The sequence below is a fragment of the Betta splendens genome, chromosome 15 (genome assembly GCF_900634795.4).
Source record: "Betta splendens chromosome 15, fBetSpl5.4, whole genome shotgun sequence".
NCBI classification, from domain to species: domain Eukaryota; kingdom Metazoa; phylum Chordata; class Actinopteri; order Anabantiformes; family Osphronemidae; genus Betta; species Betta splendens.
The window spans coordinates 10,763,629-10,786,548 of record NC_040895.2 but is presented as its reverse complement, the minus strand read 5'-3'; the positions used below and the strand labels follow the sequence as shown (position 1 = coordinate 10,786,548).

At 45.4% G+C, this 22,920-nt stretch overlaps 3 protein-coding genes across 12 annotated transcripts; 1 reads left to right on the top strand and 2 right to left on the bottom strand.

The window, feature by feature from the left end:
• The first annotated feature begins 25 nt into the window (after positions 1 to 25).
• mapk8a (mitogen-activated protein kinase 8a) lies at positions 26 to 9,565 on the top strand. 7 transcript variants are annotated; one of them, XM_029127145.3, is made up of 12 exons: positions 26 to 160; positions 3,583 to 3,749; positions 3,905 to 4,034; positions 4,124 to 4,182; positions 4,290 to 4,428; positions 5,014 to 5,179; positions 5,772 to 5,843; positions 6,147 to 6,329; positions 6,425 to 6,549; positions 6,690 to 6,753; positions 7,472 to 7,549; positions 7,708 to 9,565. In XM_029127145.3, exons 1-12 carry the CDS (start codon positions 125 to 127, stop codon positions 7,899 to 7,901), a joined length of 1,413 nt encoding a protein of 470 aa, XP_028982978.1. In that variant the 5' UTR covers positions 26 to 124; the 3' UTR covers positions 7,902 to 9,565. The 7 variants fall into 7 exon arrangements, with proteins under 7 accessions (XP_028982978.1, XP_028982977.1, XP_028982983.1 ...); XM_029127144.3 differs by lacking the exon at positions 5,772 to 5,843 and adding an exon at positions 5,399 to 5,470; XM_029127150.2 differs by lacking the exon at positions 5,772 to 5,843 and adding an exon at positions 5,399 to 5,470 and having other exon boundaries at positions 7,703 to 7,871.
• arhgap22 (Rho GTPase activating protein 22) lies at positions 9,363 to 18,240 on the bottom strand. Of its 4 annotated transcripts, XM_029127137.3 has the most exons (11): positions 18,105 to 18,240; positions 17,771 to 17,874; positions 14,101 to 14,297; positions 13,310 to 13,397; positions 12,455 to 12,583; positions 12,159 to 12,369; positions 11,950 to 12,082; positions 11,800 to 11,873; positions 11,322 to 11,443; positions 10,235 to 11,219; positions 9,363 to 10,148 (listed from the first exon to the last, which is right to left on the bottom strand). In XM_029127137.3, exons 2-11 carry the CDS (start codon positions 17,802 to 17,804, stop codon positions 9,929 to 9,931), a joined length of 2,193 nt encoding a protein of 730 aa, XP_028982970.1. In that variant the 5' UTR covers positions 17,805 to 17,874; positions 18,105 to 18,240; the 3' UTR covers positions 9,363 to 9,928. The 4 variants fall into 4 exon arrangements, with proteins under 4 accessions (XP_028982970.1, XP_055358712.1, XP_028982971.1 ...); XM_055502737.1 differs by lacking the exon at positions 17,771 to 17,874 and having other exon boundaries at positions 18,105 to 18,233; XM_029127138.3 differs by lacking the exons at positions 17,771 to 17,874; positions 18,105 to 18,240 and adding an exon at positions 16,766 to 17,732.
• Positions 18,241 to 18,355: 115 nt separating this feature from the next.
• On the bottom strand, positions 18,356 to 22,438 carry si:ch211-223a10.1 (putative ZDHHC-type palmitoyltransferase 6). The gene is made up of 10 exons (XM_029127143.3): positions 22,060 to 22,438; positions 21,612 to 21,747; positions 21,374 to 21,484; positions 21,137 to 21,269; positions 20,793 to 20,971; positions 20,559 to 20,632; positions 20,257 to 20,419; positions 20,080 to 20,162; positions 19,781 to 19,971; positions 18,356 to 19,690 (listed from the first exon to the last, which is right to left on the bottom strand). The coding sequence occupies exons 1-10, from the start codon at positions 22,178 to 22,180 to the stop codon at positions 19,202 to 19,204; spliced, it is 1,680 nt and encodes a 559-aa protein (XP_028982976.1). The 5' UTR covers positions 22,181 to 22,438; the 3' UTR covers positions 18,356 to 19,201.
• Between the last annotated feature and the right edge of the window lie 482 nt (positions 22,439 to 22,920).

Sequence of the window (22,920 nt, the reverse complement as noted above, 5' to 3'; positions counted from 1 at the left end):
CGACGCCCAAAGGTGCGGCGGCTGCCCGGTGGTGTCGGTGCGCTACACAGAAGCCTGGGAAGGACGAACGACCTCGGCCGAGCGAGCGGAGCGGCGCCCGCTGCTGCAGGGCTGCTCCCCCACGATGATCATAACACTGCGGGCTCTCTTCGAACACGGGGTAAGACGCCGCGGTAGTCCCGTCTCCTTCCTGCGGGAGTCGGCGCCGGGACGTTGATCCATGCCGCTGCCACCGCACGTCCGGCGCGCGCTCGTCCCGTCTCCGCAGGCCCCGCGGTAGCTGCGGTGCGGGGACGAGGATAAATAACACGCACCCGGGGGCTGTCAGGTGGGTGCGGGGAGAAAAATTCAAACTACTCAGCGCTAAGTCCACGCATTTTCACCGAGCGTCCCCCGCCGGGTCACATGCCTTTGCAGAGCATGGCTCCGCCGTAGCTCCGCCGTTGTAGCGTATAGGAGCTGATGGATGAACTCTAGATGGTACTCTAACTACTCCTCTGCTGCAGAGTCTGCAGGTCGAGGGTTTCCTGTGGGCTGAAGAGACTAACGATAAACACAACATGCCAGATGTAACCGCGATATGAACACGCAATAAGGAAAATAATAATTTTAGTTGATTTATAGATATTTATGATCACTGCAGCATCTGTTCACAAAAGGAACAGACGCACATTCATCATTTAATTTGAAAAACAACTAATATAATAGGCCTTTTACTAACAAATACAAGTAAACTAAGATACAGCTCCTGCTGTGAAAGGGGCTGTTTGTCTTTTTGAGTTGTTTTACACAGGTTCACCGACATCAACAATGTGAGAATCCTTTTAAAAACAAAACCTACTGTAAATATGGTCCTATTTACTATGACATCACTTGTGACGTCAGGATAACTATTACAGATAAAAAGAGCAATGAAAGTCATCCATACCCTGCTCATTCAAACCACATATTTAAATTGAGCCCCTTTAAACATTTCTCCATAAATAACTTTTTTTATGTGAATGTAGACAGTGTCCTTCTATTTTCCTACGTGCAAGGACAGTTTAAGGTGGAATGCTGCCCACACGTTCACATGAATTCCTATTTACAGTAGAGATATGAATAACTTTTTTGACCGGGGTGCCCAGTGATCCATAACCCATACAGGAAAAATACAGCATCATATTTCACTGGTCTGACATTATGTTTGCAAAGCATATAACAGTCTCTAGTGCCTTAATACATTTACTGCAGGCATTAGGAGCATGAATGTAATTTAATTTATCAAATAGATAGATAGATAGATAGATAGATAGATAGATAGATAGATAGATAGATAGATAGATAGATAGATAGATAGATAGATAGATAGATAGATAGATAGATAGACAGACAGACAGACAGACAGATAAGCGGAAGGAAGGGTGTAGTTGGTGGTGGGTGTGTCTGTGGATGAATGACGTGCTTCTAGGACGCATGCCCCGTACGCACCGCTCGTCCTGGCGTGTCAGTACCAGCCAGATGGAAACGTAGGCAAGTGAATTTGGTGAGGTCATGTATTTTTAAGCCGCACAGCGGAATAAATCGCTCATCCGTCGCGGCACAAACGTATAGTCCGCTGGTCGGGGAGCGTCTCGCCACCGAATCGGACCGCGCGGATCGACAGGTCGAGCTGAACCACAGCGGTAAGCGACGGATTCGCACCTCTCCTCTTCAGACGTGCTTATTGTTTGGCCGTGGGGGGAGGGTCGCGTGTCGCGGTTGCGCACGCCGCCTCGCCGCCGCGCTCGTGGTTTGGCGGCGTTGCGGCGCCGCTCACCGTCAACGCTGCGCCCCGGTCCCGCCGTGGCGCCGTTGACGCGTCCGCGCGGTCCCCGGCGGTTTGCTCGAAGGACCGCGGCAGCGGCGCAGGGATCGCGGTCGGGGCGCGCGCCGGCTGCGTCGCGCTAACCGGCCCTGTCAGATCGCGACGCGGATGCGCTTATCGCCGCAATCGCGTCGTCTCGTGCGGTGAGCGACCCGTGCAGGCTTCAGTATTTAACGGTTTTCTTGGATGCGGCCTCCGCCGTCCGCCGGGGAAGACGCGGGGTCGTGTGGCCAAGGTTAACTCGCTGACATGGAAATAAACAGCGGGGCGATAGATTTCCTCTGTCTGGTTTTGACGTGCATGTGCGGGACTTGGATTTAAAGGCCCGCGTATCTCACCATAAGGTGCAGTGGGATGAATGTGTTTGCATGACATCTCCTCATGTTGATGTAAAGTGTTAGATCAAGGAGCTCTGTTTCCACCCCAGAGTATAATGCATTGGACCTTCTATATGAGATGCTACAGATAAGAAGTCAGGGGTTTTATATTGTGTAAAAAGGTGCATCTTTCCAAAGGGTGTGATTTGTGCTTATTAGTGTAATGCTTTTTAAGCACCATAGCCAGGATCTGATATGTCTTGTAAATGTGTCCTCCGGAAGCCATTAATTAAATCATGAGGCTGAAGCAATCAGAGTTTAAGTAATTACATGGCAATTCCCACCAGTAATGACCCTGCTGAGTTTCTGCTTTTGCAGGATACACAACAGCCTGCTGCAAAACCACTGACAAAACCCAGATGTTAGTGCTGCATGACTGCTGCACTAGTTCTATGCATTAACATCATTTGTGCCTATATAGGAAATGTGGGGCTTTGAACTAAAGCAGGCGGCCTGTGATTAACTTCTTGCACTGACTTGGCCCGAATTATAACCATTATTACAGAAACGATGGCTTTACAGCCAATCAGCGGATTGCACATACCAGCAGCATTACCACACACTACTGTAGCTGCAGTGTTGTTGAAGCCATTATAACCGTGACAAGTGTAATTGTCTTCCTGTCTGGAATATAAAAAGAGTCGGCGTGTCTATTTTCATGTTGTGAAGGAGGTGGATGTCGTGTACGTCGTCATGACGTCAAAGGAACAGAAGGAGAGCTGACGCATTTTATTATTATATCCCTCATATGGACTGTGTTGGGAGACTGGCGGAATGGAGCGGGTGGGTATGTTGATTATATAAGCTTGGAATTAGAGGAAAGGAAGCTGCTCATGGAGGTTTCTCCTTTTTTAAGATTTGAGGTGGTGTCGTCAGTGCAGAATGGATCTAGTCGGGCGAATCTATGCACCCAAATTGGCATCTGTGTGTTGTGTCCTATGCGGGATCGCAGCCTCTTGGCGCAACCTGACCCAGTTAACATGTGCCTGTGGACGACCTGCCTGTAGAACTGGGCTGGAGTCATGGGCTGAGGTCCAGACTCGCGGGCATTATCACCAAGCTTGGTTTTCCAGTGCGACAGAGTGGTCGTAGGAGTCATGTTTCGTGTGATGGAGTAGACCTCCCTGTGGCCTGCTGTTCTGCCACCACTGCTGATGGTATCAAATCCTCCATCCTGGTGTGTTTGCTGACTTGGTGAGATAAGGAACTGCAGCGCTCGCCCCGATAGTGAATTTCGACAGTATCTTTTCTGGTGCTAATCTGTTTCTTCGGGAGCAGAGGTTTTTTTTTATTTGACTCTCGCATTGTCATCCGGTTTGTTCAGCAGCTTTAAGTGTGTTTCCATCTTTGTGTGCGCAGAGGACATTTTTGGATGCTCAGAAGGCAGCGATCGAAGACTTTGCCATGAACAAAAACAAGAGAGAGCGGGAGTTCTACAGCTTAGACGTGGGCGATTCAACGTTCACGGTGCTGAAGCGATACCAGAATCTAAGACCTATCGGCTCAGGAGCACAAGGAATTGTCTGGTGAGTTTCAGTCTCATTCATATTTGGTTAAATGTGCTGCACTCTTTCCAAAATGGCCTCTCATTTCTACTGAGCAAACTATACAATTCTAAGCTCTTCTTTTCATTACTGTGCCGGATCAAACTCACATTTCATTCCCTGACTCTGTTCTTCAGCTCTGCTTATGACCAAGTCCTCGAACGAAATGTCGCCATCAAGAAGCTGAGTCGACCGTTTCAAAATCAGACCCATGCCAAGAGGGCATTCAGAGAGCTAGTCTTAATGAAATGTGTCAATCATAAAAATGTAAGTGTGTTTGTTATGCATTCTATTAAATACATGCGTGTGAATATTATGAGAACATTGTCCTCACTGACCCACATTTATACCCATAGATCATTGGTCTGTTAAATGTATTCACACCGCAAAAATCTTTAGAAGATTTCCAAGATGTGTAAGTAACTACAGATGCATTTCCATTATACTTCAGATCAAGCTGCAGATCAATCATTTATAAGCTGTGGCTCCTTCTTCACGTGTAAACTGTTTCTGCTCTGTCAGCTACTTGGTGATGGAGCTGATGGATGCCAACCTGTGCCAGGTCATTCAGATGGAGCTGGACCATGAGAGACTGTCCTATCTCCTCTACCAGATGCTGTGTGGCATCAAACACCTCCATGCGGCTGGCATCATTCACAGGGTGAGCATCAGCTGGTTGAGAACCCCACAGACTAATGCGAGGAACCCTGAAGCCTCCTGTGAGACGTGATGCTCAAAGTGTAGAGGCAAACGCTCGAAAGGAGTCTTTTAATGAATATCAAAACCCTCCAAAGATGGCCTAGAAGTATTTGACCTCTGGGGATCATTAATAAGCAAGTGTGTAAAAGCATTTACTCTAAGGTAGCGACTACATTACCACAAGAAATATGAGCACAAAACTGTGTATGAATTAAATTATGGCCATAAAAATGTCTAGTTACTGGAAAAAGGCAGTGAGGAAAGATCTGTTGCTCTCAGCGCCAATAAAGAAGCGACTGCTCTTTGAAAAACTGAAATCAATACTATGAAATGCCGCTTTTTGATTTATCTGGAAAATGTAAACTTGAAACGCATTAACAGGAACACACCGTAGTAAAAAATATTAGAACAAACAGAAGAAACCTTTAATCAGTCCAGTAAATTTAAACAGCACGATCACCTGGAATACAGCTGCTGAGGATGTTGTAGTGTTATTTATATCTATTGTGGTCTATATAAATGAAATACAGTCTACTTTTCTTTATAGGACCTGAAGCCCAGTAATATAGTTGTCAAGTCCGACTGTACACTGAAGATCCTGGACTTTGGTTTGGCCCGGACGGCAGCTACGGGCCTCCTGATGACTCCGTATGTGGTTACACGCTACTACAGAGCTCCAGAGGTTATCCTGGGCATGGGCTACCAGGCTAATGGTTAGTGACCATCTGTGCGCTGCACCTGTTATTCCGTGTCTCCACAGTGACACGTTTTTGTGTGCAAGATATAATAACCCGTGTTGTGGAGTGTGAAGAGAAATCCTGCGTGGAGCTCATGCTGTACTAACAGGATGTTTGTATTTGAAACTAACCAGTGGTTTTTATTGGGTGTGTGTGTGTGTGTGTGTGTTTTTTTCTGCGTTCCACTTTTAATAGTGGACATATGGTCTGTGGGCTGCATACTGGCGGAAATGGTTCGCCATAAAATCCTCTTCCCAGGAAGGGACTGTATCCTTGGTTCTCGGTCTTTATTGTGCTTGTGCATTGCTCTGTCCGTCTTTGGCTGGTATATAACATTTCATGCCAGTCTGTGGGGACTTGTTAATGTGGCCCAAGAGTCATGGACTGTGAAGTTTAACGCTGCATTGCTTCCCTCTCATATATCTGCCTAAAGCTGCATGGTTTTCATTTTCATTTCCTCATATCGCTGCACCTCTGCCATTTTGTTAAAACCCCTCTCATTCCTATTTATTTCTTTTGCATTTTGTTTGCATGTCAACCTCCCCGTCATCTAAACGTCTGCATCCAGTGGATGTATGGTCAGTGGGCTGCATAGTGGCCGAGATGATCAGGGGAAGTGTGTTGTTCCCCGGCACTGATCGTATCCTTCGCCGTCATTGACTGTGTCATCACTTCATTCTGTGTGAAGAGATCCAGCATCATCTTGAGAGCCCCCCCACCCCCACCCGTCCCTCTGGTCTTAATGTCTGAATGTGACCATTACCCTGCTAAGAGGACGACAGTAGCTGCTGAAAGAGTACATGGAAAAGGTTTTATAGTAGCTGCGTAGGAGAAGAATGGGTTGCCGCGTCACCGTAGACCGTGTGTGTGTGAAAATGTCATTAGGCCCTAATGTGCCCTGTACCAGTTTGTAAGGCCTGTTTCCTTAACATGTACACTTCAGATATTGACCAGTGGAACAAGGTCATTGAGCAGCTAGGCACTCCATCTCAGGATTTCTTAATGAAGCTGAACCAGTCAGTGAGAACATATGTAGAAAACAGGCCACGCTACGCTGGCTACAGCTTTGAGAAGCTGTTTCCAGACGTGCTGTTCCCTGCTGACTCTGATCACAACAAACTGAAAGGTACAGTAGTGCTTTTTCAATCTGCAGTTAACCAAGAGCATATTTAGTAAAATGGTTAGATCTGTGCTTGATATCACTGTTATTTCTCCTCTAAGCGAGCCAAGCTAGAGATCTGCTATCCAAGATGCTGGTGATCGATGCCTCCAAGCGCATCTCTGTAGACGAGGCCCTGCAGCACCCCTATATTAACGTTTGGTACGATCCGGCTGAAGTGGAAGCGGTAGGTGCACTGCTGATCAGATTGCACAACTCTTAAATGGGTCACATGAGATTTTAATTGCATGACTCGAGGTGGAAAGTTGGCGTCGCCCGTCTCTCGCCATTGTGCCATCCGAACCATTTCTCAATGATTTTTCTCAGCCTCCTCCGAAGATCCTGGACAAACAGTTGGACGAGAGGGAGCATACCGTGGAGGAGTGGAAAGGTTAGACGGCACGCTGAGATTCTTAGCGCCACACTCATCGCTTCGATTTTAACACCGCCGCGCTCACAGCGTGTTATTTACCCAGGAATTAACTGTGCTTCGACAGGCTCCTTTCATTTACAAGGGATCAGTCTGATAAAACACATTTGGCATTTAATCGACTGAACAGCTGTTGATTTTGGCACATCTGTAAACATGCTAAACAGACCAGTAATTATTTAGACACAGGTATAATTGCTTTGTCAAAATAATGTTTTTTACACTAAAATAAATGATTATCTGTGATCAGCAGCTTCTAACTTAAGTGTCCAAACAGTGAATAAGATGTTCATTGTTGCCCCAAGGGGCATGTATCTCCATTATAGTGGCCAGCAGCCACTCTTGAAATCCCCCCCGTTAAAGCCTCTCACTTAGTCTTTTCCAGTATGGGGAACCTGATTCTGGGGAGCGTGGGAGATTGTGAGTAAATATCACTTTCAGTGGTGCAGCACGATGAGCTCATCCCAGCCCGTGCCAGGTGATAATGACCCCTCACTCATTTTTAGAAAGGTCACACCAGCACAGCCTGTCCAGATTAGAAACATGATGCTGTTTGGACTGTATAGTATGCGATGCACTGCGACTACACAGAAGAAAGGTGTCGCCACATGATGGGATCGGTGATGTCTTGCTGCCCCTTAATGTATTACTTAACCTTCTTGTGTTCCGCTGTTTGCAGAGCTAATTTATAAAGAAGTCACCGAATGGGAGGAGTGGACGAAAAATGGTGTGATAAGAGGCCAGCCAGCGCCTTTAGGTGAATAATCATAATCATCTGTATGCGGCCTTCATCATCTTAGCATGAAATAATTGGGGGATAGATATCACTGACAAATGTGATTCACCCAGTAATCTCAGAATCCGCTGTATTTCAATGAAACCTATGACTGTGGATGTGTGTTTTTCGCAGCACAGGTGCCGCAGTGATCGACAGTCCCCCTCAGCCCACGTCGTCGTCGTCGTCCTCCTCCTCCTCCTCCTCCGCCAATGACGTGTCATCCATGTCCACCGAGCCCACGGACCCGAGCAGCGACCCCGCCATGACCTCTGAAACGGACAGCAGCATGGACAGCCACACGTCCCTGAGCGCGCTGGCCTGCTGCAGATAACGCACACACACCCACACGTGTGACGAGCGAGTCCAGGCCCCGTTAGTTGGTAGAGCTGCGCCCATACAGTAATCTGCAGCTTCTTTTAATTTCCTCCCCCTACTGCTGTAAATGACCGTGGTCTGAAATTGTATCATTACTACTGTATTTTTGCTGCGAAGAAGTATGTTTTGACGTGAACCTGTGATGTATGTTATGCAAGCGAGGGGTGCGAGTGTGCTTTAGACAGTGCTGTTTTTTAGCTACTGCTATACAGTTGAATACCACACTGGTAGCACGTTATGTTGACCATATAGTCAACATATTATTCCTAATGTCCATTTGGCTTAGTTGTTTTTGGCACAGTTGAATAACTGTCTTCAGATGTAGACTATAGCACATTTAATCTTGGATCTTAATGCCAATGACTTCTTTTATTTTCACATAGTTGCTCATCTCTTTTGTAGAAAGCATCCGTCTGTGTATCCAGGTCGATATTTTTCTTAGAATGTCCCTCCTGACTGTGTGTGTCTTGACAAGCAGTCACGTGGCCTCGTTGCCATGACCGTGAATCCTCTTGTTTTTTTCTTTTTTGTTTTTTTTACCGGAACATGTTGAAACCAATTGTATTTGAAGTTGTTTATTTACTTGGATGTAATTTGTAGGCGAAGGTCTGTTGGATGAGGAGGAACAGTGTGAATGTAAGTGAACAGAGATGTGTCATCGTAAGGAGCCGCTGATTAGTATTAGTGCTGTGAGTTAATATAGGCCAGAATGAGTGCTGTGTTTGGGGACTGTCACCAGAGACCAAGTCTAAATAGGTCACTTTACTCTTTGTGGCAGGTTGGTTCAGACATAATCCACAGCTGTCTGATATTTAAGATATTTAATTTAAGTGCCCTTACTCAGTTTGGTGATTTTTGACTCCTCTCCGCGTCGGAGGCTCCTCTCTCCTGTGGTGCGTCTTTCTGAGTTCTACCTCACACATGCACACACGGTATGTACCTGTATATCATGGCACACACAATTCGAAAGAAATCCGAAACGTATTTTTCTGTATTTATTTATTTCAAGCTAGGATGTGTCTATTGTATGTAATGTACATTTCACTCAGAACTATTTATATGCATTTTTATTTTTTGTTTTCTGTGCAATATAATTTATAGATTAGTATATTTAGTGATTAATTGGTACATTTTCCTGTAGATACATGTATTTTTCTGAAAGTCAGGCATTTGCTGCCTGCCTTAGTAACCTTTGGATGTATGTGAAGGCTCTAATAATCCAGCCTGTCCCTTCTGCCCTTTTTCTAGTCAGACACCAGGGCAACAACCCTTCATCACTTCTCAAAATGCCCATTAGGGAATTTGACACGTCCTTTTCGGGCCACATCTCAACCGACTGTCGTGGCTTCCTCATTTTGTGGTTCGCCTCGCCCCCATCTTCTCCAGAATAGAAAAATAGAATAGACTACGCATGAGATTCCTCTGAGAAAATCTGGTTTTAGTGCAGGTATAGAGCGGAGAGCCACGTAGCACTACTAGGGCGATGCTGCTGCAGTCTTGGGATGGTTGAGGGTCTGAAAGTAGTGGACGCGAGTTTAGCCTTTGGATCTGGAATTGCCTCACTAGCACACCGATTACACAGCAGAAATGAAAACTGTCCATTAAAGAGTTGAATTGTAACGTCTCGCGTTGTCCGTTCTTTCTGTCCGTCAAGGTTAATGGTTCTAAAATGACCAGGGTGTGGAGAGGAAGACTGGACCTCCTGCCTTTTTCTGCTCTGAGGAGTCTAGTCAATTAATAATCAACTACAGTTTGATACAATTTATGGCTGAAATGAGTGGTCGTTGGTCCGAAAGAATCCACATTTGGCACCAGCACAGGTCATTGTAGGCACATAGACGGCCATATTCAAGAGGACACGGTGTAGTGGTAGTAGAACTGCACTAGAGGTATTTGGTCTTCAGAGCTTTGGGGCTGGCTGGACTTCCCGGTAATTAAGCTTCAGCTCCTCCCATGCACCAGGTGAAGGCAGCTTGGTCTGGTTCAGTTGGTCCGCGTGGCTGCTGTGGTCAGGTCTCCCAGGGTTTTGAAGAACTCCTCCATCTCTTTCTGGAGGTGAACGTTTCGCTTCTCTGCGTCCTGATGCGCCCTCACCGAGTTCCTGAGTCGGATCTCCAGCATGTGAACCTTCTTCTTCTCCTGGTCCAGCTCCTCCTCGAGGCAGTTTACCTGGGCCCGGTACTTAGAGCAGGATTCCTCCAACCTCAAAGCACAAGAAAAGAATGTAAACAACACATCATGCTAATTTTGCTTGACGCTAAAAGGACAGAACATTTGACTCATTCATACTTGCGAATGCAAGCCTCATAGCTCGCCCTCTGTTTCTTCAGCTCCTGCTTGAGCTGGATCAGCATGTTACTTTGATTTGTTTCTGCAGGATCATCCTCGGTGCCACTTGCACTTTGATCCTGAGCATTTGCACTGTCTCTCACCTCTGCGGCTTCATCTTGACCCTGCCCTATCCTTTCCGTCCTGTCATTCCCCTCCGGCTCAGCCGACGGGGCGGTCCAGGCGGCGGTGTCGGCAGGCAGGCTTAGGCTGGAGGGGCCGATGTTGTCGTAAGCAGACATCCTGTGAGACAGATGAAGGGCTCTTTGAGACGCGGACGTCCGGGAGTCTTCATCGGAGTCTCTGTGCGAGTCCTTAAGTGAAAGCGCGGCCTCTTTAAGGGACAGCGTTGAATCCTTCAGAGTCACAGCGGAGTCTTTCAGTCTTTCACCAGACGAGGTGGTACGCCTGTGTGCTCGGAGGGACGACAGGCCATTCATCAGCCAGTTGCTCCCACCAGCTGCTGACACGTCCCCCGCCGATCCCCCCATTTTCCCCCTCGTCCCCCCGCATGCTGCACTGCCCTTGAAAGAACACTTCCAGGAAGGCAGGGCTTTAGACTGTTTACTGGGGCTCCCAGCTGCATCACTTCCACTCCCCTCTTCACATCTTTCATCCAAATTCTCCTCCGTCTTACTTTGACTCTTCTCTTCCACCTGAGTGTTCTCCTTTCTTTCCAGTCTTGTATTGGGACTTGGTGTTGTCTGCCTACTTTCAGCAGAGGCCGTAGTAGACTGGCTTTTCCCTTTGTGGGTCTTGGAGACTGTGCCAGGGGAAGATGTGGGACCAGTGTCCTCTTGTGGGAGCCACCCCACCCTGCCCCGGTGGACCGGGCTCTGCTGTTGCTGTGGAGAAATCTTGGTTTCAGTTTCTGACTCGTCATGTTGGTAAAGTCGGGAGTGTTCACTGATCAGCACAGTCATCAGATGCTGTACTTGTGAACTTCCTGTTAATGACAACAAAGACACACATAAGTAAAGAAACACTTTTTAAGTATCTAATGGCTTTTAAACATTACTGGATTGTTTATTTTAACATTATGACCAACCCTCCATCATAGTAACAGGATCCTCCACTCTGGGTCGAAGGATATTGGGTCCAAACACAGTGGCCAGATTCTGAACGCTCATCTTATTCTCACCAGAGTGAGACTGAACCTCATCCAAAAACCTGAGCAAACAGGAAGCAAAGTCATTAAGTACCTGCACAAGAAATCACATCAGAGCCGCACAAATAAGAACCTGATGTTTGTTCCTAATCCAGAAATGTCAAACTTGAAAGAAACAGAGAAGGAGGCTCTGAGTCATGATTTGGGTCGGTGTGTGGGCTCTGCCCGACAGAATGCAGAGGAGACATGCAATTATGCCCACTGAGCGCAATCAATGTGATGTCACATCCCCTGATGACAAGGATGTGGGTGTAGCGATCGTCACTTCTTTTGTGCGACACAGTGACAAACTGGACAAAAATGAAACCCTCTAAAGCTACGGGTAAATTTAGCTGCCAACAAGTCCGTGTGTACTTACCTGCAGATGTATTTTAAGAGGTTGTGGTTGACCTGAGGAAGGCATTTTACCTGTTTGCTCAGCTCTATGATGCCCTTAAACAAGAGGAAACATGTCTCAACTCTCAAGGCACGAGTCTAGTAAAATATCATTAAACATTGATTCAATTACCATTTCTTTATCCTTGGTAAGTAACTGAGCACAAGAGAGAAACTGTGTGTACTTGGAGAAGGGGATTATTGGCTCTGGCAGCTCCCGTATGTAGAGCTTCAGCAGTGATGCCACGGTGTGGACATCTGTAGTACTGTAATGCAACGTGTGGAGGATTATTAAAGCCTGACGCGCTGCGATAGATGAAATCCTGCCTCCCACCGCCTCACCTGTCAATCATCGGCTTCTCACCACGATCAAACGCGCCCTGCAGCTCTCGAACGTGATTGGTTTGTCCTGGGGCCCTGAAGAGGCCCTCCTCCTCCATCCCATGATCTCTTATGAAGCACACACACTGCTCGACCAGCACAGGGACCAGCCGGCGAGGGCCACATTGAGCCTCATACAGCATAGTCTCCTCGAGGTGCTGTCCAAACACACCTGCAGAGAGATTTATGTTTCATTTATAAAGCACTGACAGTAGATATTTGTCAGTTTATTGTTAGATGATGATTAGAAATCCCACCTCCTCCAAGTGGAGCCCATATGACTCTACGAATGGCTCTGACCCATTCCTCCATGTCGCTCTGAGAGGTCGCCATCAGCAAGTATGACTCGTGGCTGATACTTGTTCGATCCTTTTCTCCGGCAACACCTACAAGCGCAGTCATATTTCATTGCTCCTTGGGTCAATAGGGAACATGTCTAACACATCACACATCCACTTAACCATCCACCCGAAGAGGCACCATCATCTGTAAACAAATCGGTTCCAGATATAGATCTCAGTGTTATCAATAACCCTATTAGTTTGAGCACCCCTGCAAAGTACAAAGGCAGAGCCATGCAGCCGAGCCCCTCCCTGCTCCAGCTGCACACAGCTGGACACCATCCGCTTTGACATTTCAGTCTATTTGACCTTAGCTTTGATATGTGACTTTATGATAGCTCGCTTTTAGAGTAGTGCACACACACCTTCTGAAAACGTTATAAAAAGAGATCCTGCTTGCACATTGCTGTACCTCACTGTAGGCTATGTACCGTTACACAGTGGTGCATAGTGTGTTGCGTGAACGTGAAATGACCCAGAAAGGACTGTGTTCCCTGTGGACACCAGCAACTGCACCAGATCGCTCTCTGAGTCTTCTTTGTCTCCGTTCAGGGCTCTCTGTGCCTTTTTCTTACACCAATCTTTCTTTACGACTGCATTACAAGATATTTCTAATCATTACCAGATCAATTCATACAATAAAAAATGCAATAATGAGCAAAAATTCAAGCTGAACGCGAACACACTGGGTTCTCCCACTGTGTCTGAGCATCACTTGAACACCTCCTCCTCCTTCTCCACTCAGCAGAGTTATCCTCCATGCCAGCTCACCTGGAACAATTTCAAAAAGATGTCGACTAGGCTCATCCTGATTGGCAGGCAGCTCATTGACCTGGCTGCCATGAAGAGGAATACACCCCTGCACGAGAAGAACGAGACCGGCACAGGAAAGACAGATACAGAAAGACAGACAGCACATGAGAAAAAAACACCCATTTAAATGATAATCATGGTCCAGACAATCAATTAATGTTGGTTAACATGGACATGTAGTGCATGTTAAGTATTATGAGTAACTGGTTTCTGGGCATGGTTCCAGCAGAGGGAGGTAATGATGATGGGGGACGGGATGACTCAGGGAAACATCTCTTCATCTATTCATCCCTCTGGCTTCCTGATGTACTTGCATTTCTGCTCCCTTCAGCAGAAAGGTTCAAAGGTCTTCAACAAAGTACTTACAGCACCACAGGGCGGCCAGTTACCACAATGTCAATGTGTGTCAGGGCAATAACAACAAACACATTATGTCTTTGATGCATGGAGACTTGCTTGGACTGACATCTGTCCAGCTATAGTTTGAAAGAAGGATTCATTGGGCACGGAAAGGTTCATTTGAGGGCAGCAATGATTTAAAACAATAATGTGCTATTTCCAGAATGGGAGACATAATGGATGAGAGCGCCCTGGGGGAAAATACTAATGAGCTAATTACAGGATGCTTGAATATGTATCATGGTTTAAATGAATCCAAAGACACGGCAGCTCTGCCTCCGGAGGCAACAGGTGACTTCAGGCAGCCACCGTATCTTATCAGTGCACACATCAGTGATGGTGAGCGTCACCTGTGCCTTCGTCTCCTCCTGATCCTTGTAGAAATACAGAGCTTCGGTCCTCAGGACAAACCAGCGCAGCTGCCAGTTCTTCATGATGCTTCTCTGCCTCTTCAGCCAGCCGGCCTTCAGCGCCTTCTCCTGCTCCAGAGGAGAGCAGGGCCTGGACACGCGGGACAACTCTCCAAGCACCATGCTCTTGGACCGCGCTGCATGGAATAACACACAGATGGACAACGTGAGGGAGAAGGAGGCACAGTACAAACACAGACAGGATACGTCTTATTTTAGTATTTGACCATTGTGACCATGCATTCTGTTTGGTCAATCAGTCAAGGCAGGAGCAAACAGATATTGTACATCCTGATTATAGATAAAATCTATTTATCTACTCTGGATTTTACAACCAATTTCAGTTTAATATAAAGGATTATTGCTGCTATTTCTGTGTATAGAGAAGGATTTACTTTGAATCAAGTTGCCTTTTAACTGCTATGGACTGAATACAGCCATGGATTACATGTTAGCATTATTATGTCAAAGGTATAGAGCAAAAACAGCGGCAGTCGAGTGATCCCCGGGGAGTTTAGGGGGAGGCAGAAAGAGGAAGAGAGATAAACACAGGGCAGAGGTAGAGAGAGGAGAAATCAATGGTATGGTTTTTTCTTGTTAATTGCGTCTCATTTTCTGCTGAGGACAGCATGAAGGGTATCTGGACCTCAAATCTCCTTCTCTCTCTCTCTGTCTCTCCCTCTCTCCTGTTTCCTTTTTGCTCTTGTTTATCAGCTGTCTGATTGGACTTTTATTTCACTTCTTATTTTTTGGATGTCCTTCATTTGCACAGTCATAACTGCTGGGAAATGAAAGGACAAGCTAAACGAACAACAAACTGTGCTTTGGCCGCAGAAACAGGCAGAGCAGGAGCTATAAATAAAAGAGACAAGGCTTCATTTCTTTAAAAATCACTCAGGAAACCTCAGAGAGGAACCTTTTATCTGTTGTCAGCAAATAACTGCGTTGGTACAGTGATATGGCATTCATGATATTTTAAGGAAATTATATGACAGTGCATTGCCTCATTATTGATTTAATCATTTCTATTTATGACTTATGAAGTATTCAGATGTTTTACACAGAATATTACTGGATTCATAGAATTACTAGATGTGTCCATAAATATTGTTATTATGTTAACGTGCTGATAATTCCCCCAGTGAGTGTTAAGCTAGTGTGGGTTTTTTGTGTGACGCATTAATGTGTATGCAATGGTGTTACTGAGGAGATAACTTAGGTTATATTACCATGCATTATCATGTTATTTCTTGCTGTAAAATATTCAGTTAATTAAAGAATGACATTTTTTATAATTAATATAGATACAGAAGGAGAAATAGACATTGGTAACAGTTTTTGAAGAATCGGATCTTAAACAAATTAAAATGCTGTTAAATTTTGCATTTTTTTTAATTACCAAAACCCATTTTTATTTCTTCAAATCCCCTCATATTGATAATAGTGTAACACGTAACCGAGAAAACCCTCAATCAAATTTGATTAACTAGAGTCTCACTATTATACATACACATCTAAAGTGCTTCGGATTTAATTGTGACATCTAAAGTTCTGAGTGCACATCTAGCTCTGCGATGCTGAATTTGCCCGGGATGACGTTGCGTAAAAAGGGTCAGAGGAGAGCGAAGCTGGGAATCTAATCAAAGAAGAAACCATTAGAGCGAATGAGAGATGGCAAGTGCACAAAAAGCACCAAGCAAACTGAAGTGGCTACTGTGATGTCCAGCTCAGTACATGAAGAGGAAAGACGGGGCACTTCCCCTTCCCATCATCCTTTATGGTCTCATATACTGTGTATATGATGCCTGGATTAAAAAACAGTGGATAAAATACACTGATTATTGATGCTGCTTCTAAGTGTTTCATCCAAAAAAAAAAACATTTTAGACAACTTGATGCTCACTACAGTATGCCACAATGTGAACCAGTGGTGAAAATCTCAACAAGTCTTTGTAATCTGCATCATGATTAACCCAGTGAACATGGAAGTGGTGATTTACTTCCATATTTTCTACATTCATTTTCACACCTACAGTAATATGAGAACCACTGTCTATGGATTCATTAGCCAATAGTGTTTTTTACATGGGGTCAGATGAGACATGTTTGACAGTCAGCTGTTTTTCATATAGCTTGGTGTCACATGCCAAATCCACAACCCAAAGCTGGAATAAACCCTTGGCAAACAGAGATGTGAACATGACAGGACGCAGACCACTGTCCTTCTAGCAATGATGTTGAACAGAGCCCACAATATCACCATCATTGAACCTCACAGAAATGGGTGTAATCCACATACATGAGGCATTACATCACCTGGTTGTGCCCTTGTTACAGTAACTCTCAGAGAACTGGCAAGATAAAGCCTCAAGGCACCAAATCACTGAAGAAAACTCAATGCACACATGGTCAACGCAGGCAGAATGTGGTCCCTTTGCAAATGCCACAAAGGTGCAGATTTAGCAGTATGGTGCTGCTACACCTGTATTGGTGTTACATTATAAGAAAGACACCAAGACAAGTGGAGCTCTGCAGAGAACAGAAGAAAGACAGAACAGAGCAGAGAAGAAAAGGATGGAGACAGAGGAGGAGGCACTGTGCTTACCCCGGCGAGCCTGTTTTATCTTGGGGCTCAGCATGGTTACCGTTGCTGTGCTGCTCCCTCTCACAGAGACATGACTGCATCCCTCTGTTCACACACTGGTCCTCCTCCACACACACCCAGCGCCTCTCGCCGCTGCCTCGCCCTCCTATTCCTCATTCTATTCAGGCATCTCTCCTTCCCCCGGCTCACTGTCTTGCACTTGCAGCAGCACTTGGACGCTGGTTTAGTCTAATTTCGCACACACATACACACACACGCGCACACACACTTCCTAGCACTTAACCGCACACACTCTCCTCTTCCTCCCCCCTCCTTTCATCGCACTCTCCTCTGTCCCACTGGCCCGTGCTGTTGTGCTCACATACTGTACCTAGAGCCCTGCCCACTCTCTCTCCCGTCTCTCTTCAATACGCACGCTTTCATTATCAATTCTCACTTTCTAGAAATTGAGCTGTAATTCTCTGTCTTGTCACACACATTTCTTGTACTTTACAATGACCTCGGATCAAAGGATTTGATTTAATTGACACCATTTTCACCAGTAAAGGTCTGATATAAAGTGAGTGGCTGTGTGGATGCATTGTTTGCTTATATAAATATGTGTAATCAAAACCTATTGAGATTCATTGAACTAAAAATGTATCATCTAAAGGAAATTGCCACACTACTCAGACACTGCCAGTAAAGTGAAAGTCACAGCACCACAGAGTCATCTTGTGTCAATCTTGTGTGTCATGTTGCTATTCTGTCTGTAGTTTCAATACATGTAGATGTGATAAACTAAATGAATGCTCCACTCTTTGGCTAAAAACTATATACTGTACATTGACAAAAAATTGACAAAACTCTGACAATGAAATGGTTTACATTGGTATATACACTGACTAATACAGATGAAACTGTGTGCAAAGCATCCCAGAGTTCTCTAACTGGATCGTAAGCATCCAGAATATTCCCACCTTACTTTATTTAGTCACACACGAGAAACTAAAGGTTGAGCTTTACCTGCTAGCTCCCTTGGTTTGTCAAATAGAGGCATCCTGGTTAGTTTCGTTGCAGGGAACCCATCTCCACTGTCTACCCTTCTCCACTGGGGCCATTTCTAAATACTACAACACACACACACACAAGGTTTAAACAATGGCAGTACTGAAATGTCAGCCCTCAGCTTAACTGCTAATAAGTGAGAAATGAGCCCAATGACATTCACAAACCCAAGGAGAAAGGGCTGCTATAGTTTCCATCATTTACACAGCTATGACACGCACATGAGGAATGCTGAGGTGAACAGAATAGATAGAATGAAGCACGTGAAGACAGCCATGAGAGTATTACTTGCCATGTCATCCTGGATAGGCTGAGCAACTGGGCCTCAGCTAAGTCCGTGTCTCTGTGCTGTACAAGGAGGCATCTTACAGTCCCAATCAGCTGTGGTGGTTTTCAGTCTGTCTCCTTGTCAGGAAGTGAGTTTCTTTGATGGAGAAGTGAAAATGGCTGACATCTGGTTAAAACACACTTCCTTTAGACAAGATTACTGTACATGTATATGCTCTATGATCACACAGTGCAAAGACAACATCACCCCCTAGCTACACAGTGACATGACACTTTTTTTTATTAAACATATTCTTCTTATAGCATATAAAACAGCGTGGCACAAATAAGGTGTCATCTTAAAAAAAACAAAAACAAAATAAACCACAGATAACACTGACACATTTAAAATATAGTGTAATATCAGCAATGACAATCAGTTAAATATAAAAACACTGACCAGGGAACAGAGAAATTGTGCCTAACAGGCTGGGCAGTAGCCACTAAATCATATCCCACGACATAGTCCAGACTTGCCAGCCTCTAAAGGGTGTGGAGGACGTCATCTATAATCTAGAGACGTGCTCCTGAGGGACAAAGGAAATGAGGGTGTGTAATTGAAGACATGAAAAGAGCATGTCCCATCAGTGTGAGCAGAGGAGGGAGTCATGGCACGGATGACAGGTTGGAGAGGTAATAGCATTATACAGGTCCAGCGCACCTGCTATTTACCATTATCAGCTAATGACAGGACCTGCTAATGCTATCAGAACATTAACAGTGATAACTCTGTCCTAACGCTTTATAAATGACACTATCAGCGGCTTTCAAAGGAGTGAGCTGATACGGTGGTAACAGTAAATAGCTGATACAGCACACTGTAAAGCAACCAATTAAATAAGACACAGAGCTTGGTGAGGTCTCTAAAAACTCGATGACAGACTAAATGACAACTCTAAAGGCTACTATATAACCAAAGAGAAAACCATTAAACCGAATCTCACATTCAAGTAACATGTTCTATGGAAATAAAAAGCCACTTATTATCCCACACCAAAGGCTGCAGACTCAGCTGGATATTTGAGTCAGTGATGATGAAACATCCAGGACAAATCAGCAGTCTTAAATTTCGATGGCAGCTTTGTCCACTCTCGTCGGTCCACAGCCCACCCGTCTCTGGCCCTCCAGCAGGAATGACAGCACTATAACCCAGCGCTGCACTAGTGACCTCCGATGTGGTGACCTTTCACATTGTCTGAAGTAGGTGGTCGTTCCCGTGGTGATGGCATCAAACTGCTCAATCAGTAGCCACAGCTCCCACAGGAATGTCAGTGCATTCATGACAACCATGACCGCAACCCAATACTCCTCCCCCAGCAGCGTGAGCCACTGAGACAAGCTGTGGCCGCCGGCGGACTTCTTGTCGTACAGGTAACCTGCTGCAGAGGCAACAAAAAGGAGGTGGGCAACCGCCATGGAGAGGATGAAGATGAGGAAGAGGCGGTGGTTTCCCCGGCCAACGCACCGGTTGAGGAAAAGGCAGTGATGGTCATACTCTCTGATGCACATGTCACACAGCTTGCAGTGTTTAGCGTAGTCAGGTTGAAACAGCTGTGGGGAAAGTAAACGCAACGTGGCTGTAGGAAATAATCGCGTTGTGTATTCTTCAAATGTGCAACTTTTGAAGAACAAAAGTCGTACCTCACAGTATGGACAGAACTTGTGAGAGCTCTGGTTGTTCTCCACCAGGTCAGCGATGCAGGAGAACCGCGGATCTGCATCTGCTCTGTCCAGCGTCCCAGGATCCTGAGTCAGAACTTTACAGAACAAACCGAGGACTAGAGAGAAGTGGAACATGGACACTTGGACCAGAGCGCCAGCTGGCCACACACATTAGAAAGGTTAAGGATGAACTCTACATGACATGACAGAAATACATGTTCCCCTCATGGGAGCCTAATAATAAGGAAAATACAATATACTGCTTTTGTTAAGGATATTAAGCATTATTTTTCCATAGAAGCACAACAAGGAGTGAAACAAGCCAGCCATGAGGGTTCCCAAGTAGATTGGGTTGGGTGACCTGGGGTAAAAAGAAATCAAGTCTGAAAAAAGGGCCCTCACATGTCACAAACTGTGACATCTGGTTGTTACAGATAACCTTTTTTTGGTCAAACCTTTGGTACGTGACCATGCGGTGGTATTGTGTGAAGATGCTTCTGGCCAGCCAGGGGAAGAGGAGGAGACAGATTAGTCCACCATAACCTTCCAACATGGCTGCTATGAGCAGGATGGCAGCTCCACTCAGAGTCGGAAAGAACAGCGACCAGTGGTATAAAACTGATGAGAAACAGAGGAATTAGCACATATTAGAACAACACAGCACCAGTACTAGGTCCAGTTATCATCACCACAGTTGTCATCATAATCAGTTACACATTAAATGATGGCATGATGAATACAACACAATAATATTTACCGTGAGACTCTCTGGGCATGTGGTGTATCGGCTCATTGATGTACCGACTCAGTAGTTTGGTGAGTTGCTGATGTCTAGAGAAAAACACACAGTGTAGCAAAATATTAATCAGCACCAGGATCCCAAGAGACAAAGGTAACCTGGAAATGCAGACACACTGGATATTTAAGTTTGTTTTTATCCTGCGCTGCTTGTGAGTGCTCTTCCGGGGTTTTCTAGAGACAGCAGATTCACCTGAATGTTTTCCCCTGTTTGCTGAGATCCAGTGGCGTGAGGCCGCTGTGGTTCTTTAGATGAAGCATCCTGCACCCTGTTTTCTGCAGCAGCGTCCAGCACACCTCCACTCCGCCCCTCTCTGCTGCGACGTGAAGCGCTGTCGCCCCCTGCTGGTCAACTGCATGCACGGTGCATCTCTGACATACAAAAGGACAGAGTTGAGGGTGCGAGGCTGTTAATAGCCGCATCATGGCTGGTTTTATCTGACCTTAGTCAGACCCAATTTCAAACTGTCACACATACTTTAATACAACAAAAATTGGAGCATGTGGGTGAATGAGAGAGTGATGTCTTTATCACACCTGGCCTCTGAGCAGATAACGAACCATCTCTGTGTTGCCTGTGGATGCAGCCAAGTGAAGTGGTGTCACCTGGTACATGTCTGAGTCTGAGAACCGGAACATTCCCGTCTCCCACAAATAGTGCACGGCCACACTAGAAAAGATGACTAACAGTTACATTATGTATTTGGCTGTGACTATGTAATTACACAAGGCAAATCGCATAAATCTGGGGGATGCGCTGTTTCCTTCACTCACATGTTGCCACCGGTGACTGCATGATGCAATGACGTTTTTCCTTGAAGGTCTATGAGGCGCAGATCAGCTCCATACTGCATCATTTGATGGATGACATAGATGTTCCCTTGCCTAATGGAAGTCAAAAGATCAAACTGTCACAACAACTACTGTACAGTGCTCAAATTAAACACTATTGGCTTAAAAGTGCGGCTGGTTTATTTAAATTCACAGTTACTTAAATGCAACTAGAACTCACCTGCAGGCAAAATGAAAGGCAGTCTGTCCTGAACCACACGTCAGGTTAGGATCAGCACCGTTACTAAGGAAAAGCTCGACCAGGATGCGGTTGCCATGGAGGGCGGCGTAGTGGAGGGGCGTGAAACCACCCCAGCCTGGATGAAGACAAACACATTTACACAAACACATTTACATTACATCTGAGCCTGAAGAAATGTACCACAAATGTTTTACAACAAGACACTCAGAAACATGCTCATGTCTGAATGTGGCTGCAGCAGCCTGGTTGGACTCTGGGTTTCAGGTTAAAAAAAGTTCAACATACTGTAAGATCAAAAGATTTCAAATAAATAAATATGTCAACTGCATCCTGACAAAACAGCAGGAAGTAGAGGCCTAATATTTCACAACTATACGGGAAATACACAAGTATACTTTAATAAACAAGATAGTATTTACTTTCTTACCTTTATGCTTGAGGACTGATCGATCATTTTGCAGGAATTGTTCACACTGTTCAACATTTCCTCTCTGTATACAGTCAAATATGTCCCCGCCGGTAACGGAGCACACAGGCATCGGGTGCATTATGAAGGCTGCGCATACGCCTGCCCGCTTTTATTCCCACACACGCAAAAAAAAAAAACTGCTAAACAAACAAATGCAGCACGTTGAGCCGCAGAGCCAAAGCCACGTTATGTAAACTAAGCAGACAGACGGGCTTTCGCTGCAAAGTAACCGGAACCCTCCATTGTGCGAAACTGGCTGGGACAAACCACGCCCCGGACACCTCAGAGGTCCGGGCCTGTCACGTGACTCACTGCGTCATAAACGTCAACAAAGAACGCTGTCTCTAAAAATACCAACGTCTCGAAGTGCTAGCGGTTGTTCTGGTCATGCGTTATTTTTCGCAACTTAGAGATCTTTTTATTCGCAAACAGCCAGACGCACCAGTGAATTAAACAACCATTCTCTATATATTTGAGAAGATTTTTTTTCCTTCATGAGGTCAAGCACCTGGCTGGCAATATATTTTTGGAGCTATACGACGAATTCCCACAAGATGGCGCTGTTAAACCATGTTACCTTTGTACGTGTCCTCAATTCATTTACAAGCATTCCAACCAAAATCCCACATTCATTAGTGAAATGAGTCACCAAATCTCTTGGGATGCTTTGTCACCTTTTGCTGGCATGTCTTCGTTAACTCTTCTAAGCCCACTTCAGCACAGTAAGCCGTTTAATTCAAATGTTTGTGATTGCAAATGATTAATTTCCCCACTGAATTTCCAGCTACCTTTTTAGCTGTTTGCTAAGAGCTAGTGAAT